Consider the following 7,432-nt stretch of genomic DNA (forward strand, 5'->3'; position numbering starts at 1 on the left):
CAAACACAATAAAGTCACTTGGCATCCATTGCCATAATACATTTATAGACCAGAAATTGTGTTCTGTCATCTTTTAACATAACACAAGGTTCCAGCCTCTTATGATTATGGTAACATGAAGGACATGATGATATTCACACAAATATTTGTGACATTCTGAACACATAAGCCTTCCTGAGTACAAATATTCCAGGCCTCATGGGATGGGAAGAAAAGTGACTTTTCAGAGAAGGCTGGGCCCTGAGTCCCTCTCACCCACCCCGGAGAGAGTAACTCAGGCCTCCATCCCCCCAAAGGACTGGGATCACCCAGCACACAGAACCCCACATGTAGGCCAAAGACACATTCCACCAGAATTGTTTTTAAGAGTTAAATAAATACACACGCTTGCCAAAGTGGCATATATTTATAAAACTGGCCTATGACAGTGGGACTCAGCACAATAGGGGTTAGTTCCATCTCTATAGTTTGAGTGACTGGCAGGTACGTGGGGTAGTCTAGATAAAGAATTTAGTTAAAGACACAGGACATAATCAGCTCTCTTCTATTGGTGTTGAAGTCGATTGTCTAATTTGCCTGTTCACTGAGGTTTTCCAAGTATATGGAAACTCTTTGGGGTGGGGGGTGTTTCAGATCACCTGATGTTAATCCTGTCACTGCATTAGTCATCTTAATTAATAGCTTTCTGTTGGTCTTAGACCTCATCCTCAGGGAAGGCTCAGGGACATGTCCCTTCAGACGTGGCTTTTCAGCGAGCAGATGGTTAGAGGATCTATGTTCGTCCCTTCGTTTGGGAGGCAAGGGGAGAAGATGGGCCTGAGGGCCTCATGGAAAGAGGCTGGGGGGAAGCTGTAGATGAGGGACTCATCCGTCACATTGTAGAACGCTATGTGTCCAGATTCGTAGTCTAAGAACACACCAACCTTATGCACAGGCTCTCTGACATGTTGGCCTTTTAAAGGTGATGAGACCCAAAGACTATAATCATCTCCAATTTTTAAGCCTATGAGCGAGAAGAGGTGTCCGGGTGGCTTTGGGAGATTCCCCTTCCTGCTCACCGAGTCCTTGCAGATGCCTACTTCCCACTCCGTCTTGTTTCCCACTTCCACCTCCCAGTAGTGCCTCCCACAGGTGAAGGTCTGAGCGCCCAGCACGGTTGCAGACTGGTCAAATCTTTCCGGGTTGTCAGGTAACTGCTGTCTGATCCCTCCGTATTTCACGCTTTTCAGATCCTCAGACAAGACTAGATAGGCATTGGCCGTGGCTGGATCCAGAGTTATCTCCGCTGCAAGAAGAGATAAGAAAGAATCCTTTGGTGTTTTGAAAAACCTCTTATATATGTGAAATTTAAATTAAATTCTTAGTATTTTGTCCTTTTTTTTTCTTTCCAGTGAAATTTAGGTGAGTAAGACGGGAGACAGTTTTGTTTAGAACAGAATCTCTAAGCACTTTTTTTTTCTGAGACAGAGTCTCACTCTGTTTCCCAGGCTAGAGTGCAGTGGCATCATCATAGCTCACAGCAACCTCAGACTCTTGGGCTCAAGGGATCCTCCTGCCTTAGCCTCCCAAGTAGCTGGGACTGTTAGGTAGGGGCATGGAGGAAGGGGAACAGATGCTTTGTCTAGGGGCTTCTATTGAGAAATAGATGATGTTAGGAGATACTTTGTCTAAGGGAAAAACAAATTGACCAGAAGGGGGGCTTCCCAGAAGGAAGAGATGATGTGTTAAGGGGTCCCCAAGGACTGACCAACCAGAAAGAGGCAGAAAACCACAAATGAGGGTCTTTGGAGCATGCGTACAAGTAAGATGACAGTATCCTCAAGTGCCTTACCCTCATTAACATAGTAAAAATCACACCCACCTGCACCATGACAATTTACAAATACTATGGCAACCCCCAGGAATTGCCATACAAGGATAGAGAAGGGGAGGATTCACCATTCGAGAAACTCTCCACCTTGTTCCAAGAAAAATCATGAATATTCCACCCCCCACTTAGCATAGAATTAAGGAATCCCCTAAAGGGAGAAATCTTGTTACACTTAGGGTCTCCTCCACTCACAGGGGTTGACCCATTCCTTCTCTGGAATGAACTATTTTTTAGTAAACTTTGGCGCTTTGCCTGCTTGCATCTGCTTGGCTGCTCGTTTGCTCCGTCGACGCGGTACCAGTAACCATTCTTCGGTACTGGGAACCAAGAACCAGGGACCACGGGGACATGACATCTGGTCCCCATACCTGCCAGGACTATAGATGCCACCACGCCCCACCTCTAAGCACTTCTTTCACTGTTCTGTAAATCAAAAAGAGTGAACCTCTAAAGGGAAAGAGGGAAGACTCTTGTGGAGAGAGATACTAGCCTACCTGAGAGTGACAGGGGAATCTCTGAGAGTGGAATGGAAGTCGTTTTGTTCATGGGACGGTGTTAGAGCTCAGAGCTACTTATCCACACAGAGATGCCACCGTCTGTTGCTCGCATTCATATTAGCCACAGTTGGCTCTGATTCTTTACTTTGGGTGGGAATGAAATATAGGTAGTGTCGCCCCAAATAAACGACTGAGGTTATAGCATTTGCTGAATTCTTCCTTATGTGCCAAGCTTTTTCTACACATTATTTCATTTAATCATTGCAAGCGTTATTAATTTTCTCTCATTTTTATAAAAAAAAAACTGAGGTTCATAAAGGTTAAGAAACTTCACCAAGATTACACAGTTACTGAGTGTTTGAACAACAATTGCTAATCAGCGTTTCTCATTATGTCATGCTCAAAGGCAGCTTCTCATGAGTTTAGTGCAATACCCGGTGACCATTTGATGAAGCACATTGTGAACCAGTGGGAGGCCTGCGCCCCCACCCTCCCTAGAGGAGCTCCCAGATGGGGCCTCCAACTTTCACTGACCGTTCAGAAAGATTAAATGCTATCATACAATTTCATACTTGTAGACCAAATGCCAACCCTAACTAATTATCTGTTTGCTCAATGTCTTTCTCCTTGATTTTCCTGACAATTCTACAAAAGCAAAGGCAACATCTGGCTTATTTATCGTTGTAAGAAAGCTCAGAGCCTAATAGCATAGTACCAGGCCGAGCAGGCACTTATTAGTATCTATTGAGTCCAAAGCTCATTAGGCCTTCCTCTGAAGGTCAGATTGTCAACAAGATAAAAGCTGAGAACTAATGCTGACCTCTTGGTGCTAGCCAGTCTAAAAATCTGGAGAATTCTAAAGGGACAGTTCTCTGAATGGTCCCTCACTGGGATTTTAGAACGTAAGTCAGCGTTTATCCTGACAGGAACAGAGCTAGAAATGCAGAATCCTCTGCAAGAGGGACGTGTGTGTGCAAACGTGCAAGGAGTGGGAGTGGACAAAACAGAACAATAAAAACAAACAAAGGAAAGAGCAGATTCCTTAGACAGAAAACCAGATAAAACATCAGTCAAGCTTCACCGGTTCTCTCTGCTCAAACACAGGGCTGGTCTGTGGCCCCAGCCTTCCCTGGTGTGTCATGCAGGCTCAGGACATCCGAGCTGAGCGCCTAGCTTCAGGTGGTGAATATTCTAGGTGGGAGAAGCTGCCTTCACCCATCCTGAGGTTAGCTCTGGGATCTCTGGAGGTTTGGCAGTCGGGCTGACTTACTGCTGAATTTCCTCAGCATCTTCCTCATCCCGGTGACTCGGCACAAACTCAGCTCAGTGGTAATGGCCTCTGGGCTTTGAAGCAGGAGGGGCTCGTTCCTGCAAGAGAGCAGAGACTCGCACTCCCTCTTGCACACACACCACAGCCATCTCTCGTCCCCAGCCACGCACAGACACTCCCAGGCCCACCCACACCCGACTCACACCCCTGCAGCTCGCACAGCTGAACACAGTAGGAACACCCTACCTTTCCAGTGCACCTCTCACCTCCTAGGGCATAAAAGAAAGAAGGTTAGCATTTGCACACTTTGATGGCTAGCAAAGCAGAATCCATTCTGCATACAGGCAAAGTTCACGGAAGCCACTTCCCATGAAGCCCTCCTTGAGTGGGAGTGAAGACGGCAGAGGAATACACCCCCAGATTCTTCCAGGGAGGGGTTTGGGTGAACCCGAGCTCTTTCTCACAGTGACTAGAGAATACTTCGTCCTTTACTTTTTCTCACATCATCACTTTGTGAGAGAACCTGTTGCTGATAAACAAGCCGAACTATCAGTCTCATTATCCAATGCTGGGGGGATGGGGAGAGTCAGAGATGAGCAAACAAGGGTCTGGGAAGAGCTGAGACTCGCTGACCCTGTTGGAGGTGGGAGCAGTGTGTTTGGATGGCAGTAAATCAAATAGCAGCCTGTTATGGACCCAGCCCATGAAACAGACCTGAACCTGAAGTAGGCTCATGTGGCTTATGTTTAAGAAGGTCCTGGAGAATGCTGCTGCCTAGAAACCAGCAAAGACGGTAAGGAAGAAAGACTGGGGACACAGGACACTGGGTTCCACACTAAGGCTATTTGACAGGCCAGTCACCTTACTACCATAGGTCTGCGTGATTAAATATTGCTGCATGAACCCACTCAGGACATGACAGCCACCTCTGGTCCGTATCATAATCATACTTATCTTAATCAGGTCTTTGTGAAACTTCATTGAATGTGCCCAGCATGTAGCAAAGGTACATTAATAAACTTAAAAAAAATTTGACAAAGCGGTGGTTGCAGAAGCGGGCACAGAAGAAACTGAAGTCATCCTCAGGCATGTTTGGGATGGGTATTCTGTTTTTTCCTCCTCCTCCTTAAGGCTTTATTAACATATAGGATGTTAAATCTTTGGGAAAGCTACTTTGGGGCCAGAACTTAGTTTTCCAGATGAATAAAAAAGAAATCATTTCCTATGGGTTACTATAATTTTTCCCCTTCATTTTCCCAGTGCTCTCAGGAGTATTTTATTCTCACCTCCAAAGATTCTAAAATTGAGTTCTGACATGTGGACTCTATCTGTCCGATCATCTTGGTTAGGCTCCGGATCTGCTGGGTCAGCTGGATCTCACTGTTCCTCAGTTTCTTCACGTTCTCTCTCTCTTCCTTTTCTAGTAGCTGGAGTTGCAGCTGCTCTTCTTCCTTCAGGAACTGGTGCATTTTCATGTATTCCGACACAACGACCTGTTTAAAAGTCTTTGTCTCTTCCTGCCATCACACACACACACACACACACACACACACACACGCCCAAGATAATAAAGTTAGTAAAAGAAATGCCCATGCCTGTAGATTTTCAATACTACGAGTCCTAGAGTTCCACTGTGACAATTCCTGAAACATGACATATAACACATAACACATATAATCCTTTGACAGGCACTGTAAAGAATTTGATGTTTTTGAAGGTGTGTATGCTGTACATACAATAGTAAACAAAACCAAAATTTCTGTTCCCAGGAGGCTGCCAGTCTAGTGGGAGAAACCAAGAATGAACAAAAATAAGACAAGTGATCAGTAAAACAAAATAAAGAAGAAAAATTATGAAAAATGTGTGTTCATTTATTCAACAAATATTTATTTAATGAAAGTAGGCATTGGATCACACACTAGGAATAGGAATATACATCATAAATACTCCCACTTAAGAACTCATAGTCTATTGGGAGAATCAAATACACAGATTTCTTCTAGAATCTAAGTAAACATTTACTTCTTTGCTTTGACTACTACATAGCTCAAATCCAGATCTGTGACTAACCTTGAGCATTTGTTCAGGTACAATTCAAACTACTATTTTGCCTTTATATCTTTTTCTCTTTATTCTTTTTAATTTGCATTCTCTTTTTTCCCCCAAAGCATTTGAGATATTCCTTTTTGAAACTGATTTTCATCCTACGTTATATGCCTATGCGTATAAGTTGTATTTTAAATGATTATTATCACAGCCATAGTAGAAGTAGACACAGAATTGTCTAGGTGCACAAAGAAGGAAGAAAAAAAGAAAGACTGCCTGGAGCTGCGGGAATTGGAACTGAGCCTTGAGATTCCCAGGTGGACAAGCAGAGGGAGGCAGCCCAAAGCAAGGATGCTGCACACTGCAAGACTGCAACTGAAAAAATTTGTCTCTCTTTTTTTTTTTTTCTGATATTTCACTAAGTATCCCTTTAGTCTGCCTATAGAATCATACACAAGATCCTAAAGTAAGACAGATACTGACCTTACACAGTATCACTCTCTCCCTCTCGTGGGTTAATATCGTCTGAGCTTCCTTTTTCTTTTTACGCAGGAGATTTAGGATTCCCTGGAGTTTCTCCTGCAATAGAAACACATTTTCTGTGGCAAATGAGCAGAGCCCCAGGGGCCTCAAAGACCAATAACTACAAGATGACCAGGACTCAAAAACGAAGAGAGAAAGCAGGCTGCACACAAGGCTGTGGTGAGGTGCCAGAGATGACTGTCGCCGCTAGAGAACGTCATGAAAGTTAAGTGATGGAATCTGACTTGTGCTCTGGGATTCCTAGGGAGCAGCCGGGCTTACTTTGTGGTGCTCCTCAGCCTCACTGGAGAGATGCGCCCTGTTCAGCCCCTGACTCTGGAGAGAGAAAGCACTCCCGCTCTGCTCTTCGTCAGAGAAGGCTTTGGTGGCCGCTGGCATTCTCCCACTGACGCTCTGCTCGTCCTCGCCCTGCAGCACGTGGGACCGGAGCTGTTTGCCGATGCCAGCCAGCCTCCCCAGACGCTCATTGGGCTGGAAGTGCGGGCCCTCCAGCGTCCTCCAGCACTCAGGACAAGACAAAGGTGTGTTATGTTCCTCCCAGCTCTTAAGGAGACACATCAGACAAAAGCTGTGCCCACACTCGGTGGTCACTGGGCTGTTGAAATAGTCCAAGCAGATGAAACAGGTGAGTTCTTCCCTGAGATTCTCCATCAAATCTGTTGTAGACATTTTCTCAAGGATGGACATTGGGGCAGGGTTACACTTCTATTCTGGGATTAGAAAAGTCCTCCCTGTGGTTCCACTGGGTTGAGTAAAAAGTGGGTCATCTGTTGCTATGTTGTTATTACAAGAAACTCTCTTATCTCCTCTGTGCCTGATTTCACCAACTGATGTACACTCTCCCAACACAAAGCCATTATGACTTAATGTGGAACTCCTGCCCACTGGGTTCATCATCAACCCCAAACTTTTACTGAATCTCTCTCCGAAAGACACATGCAGGACACTGAGGCCATTTGCTTGTAATAGTGTTACCATTGTGAGAGTTGATTATTGTATATAAACAGCACTGTGAAACCACTCAACCACATTGGTTTTAGGCTGAAAGTTTGGGTAATTTGGTGTAAACCAGTATAGAGATTTAAATTATGATGATCTCTAATTGGAAATGTCCAAATCTTTTGGGAAACTCCACTAACAGAACCTAGCTGAGAACTGAAAGGACTATAGTATATGTTCCCTGTCTCATTAGGCCCTTTTCTCCGC

The 7,432-nt window shown here is 44.7% G+C and overlaps 1 protein-coding gene across 1 annotated transcript; it reads right to left on the minus strand.

The window, feature by feature from the left end:
- Positions 1-734: 734 nt before the first annotated feature.
- On the minus strand, positions 735-6,913 carry TRIML1 (tripartite motif family like 1). Its single transcript, XM_045550698.1, has 6 exons — positions 6,488-6,913; positions 6,167-6,262; positions 4,924-5,154; positions 3,884-3,906; positions 3,638-3,735; positions 735-1,285 (listed from the first exon to the last, which is right to left on the minus strand). The coding sequence occupies exons 1-6, from the start codon at positions 6,911-6,913 to the stop codon at positions 735-737; spliced, it is 1,425 nt and encodes a 474-aa protein (XP_045406654.1).
- Between the last annotated feature and the right edge of the window lie 519 nt (positions 6,914-7,432).

The sequence above is a fragment of the Lemur catta genome, chromosome 5 (genome assembly GCF_020740605.2).
Source record: "Lemur catta isolate mLemCat1 chromosome 5, mLemCat1.pri, whole genome shotgun sequence".
Taxonomy (NCBI): Eukaryota; Metazoa; Chordata; class Mammalia; order Primates; family Lemuridae; genus Lemur; species Lemur catta.

Coding starts and splice junctions, on each gene's coding strand:
- TRIML1 (XM_045550698.1), bottom strand. CDS start 6,913: ATGTCCATCCTTGAGAAAATGTCTACAACAGATTTGATGGAGAATCTC. Junction 5,155..6,166: donor AGAGAGTGATACTGTGTAAG/GTCAGTATCTGT, acceptor GTGTGATGGCAG/GAAGAGACAAAGACTTTTAA. Junction 3,907..4,923: donor CAATTTTAGAATCTTTGGAG/GTGAGAATAAAA, acceptor TTTATGCCCTAG/GAGGTGAGAGGTGCACTGGA.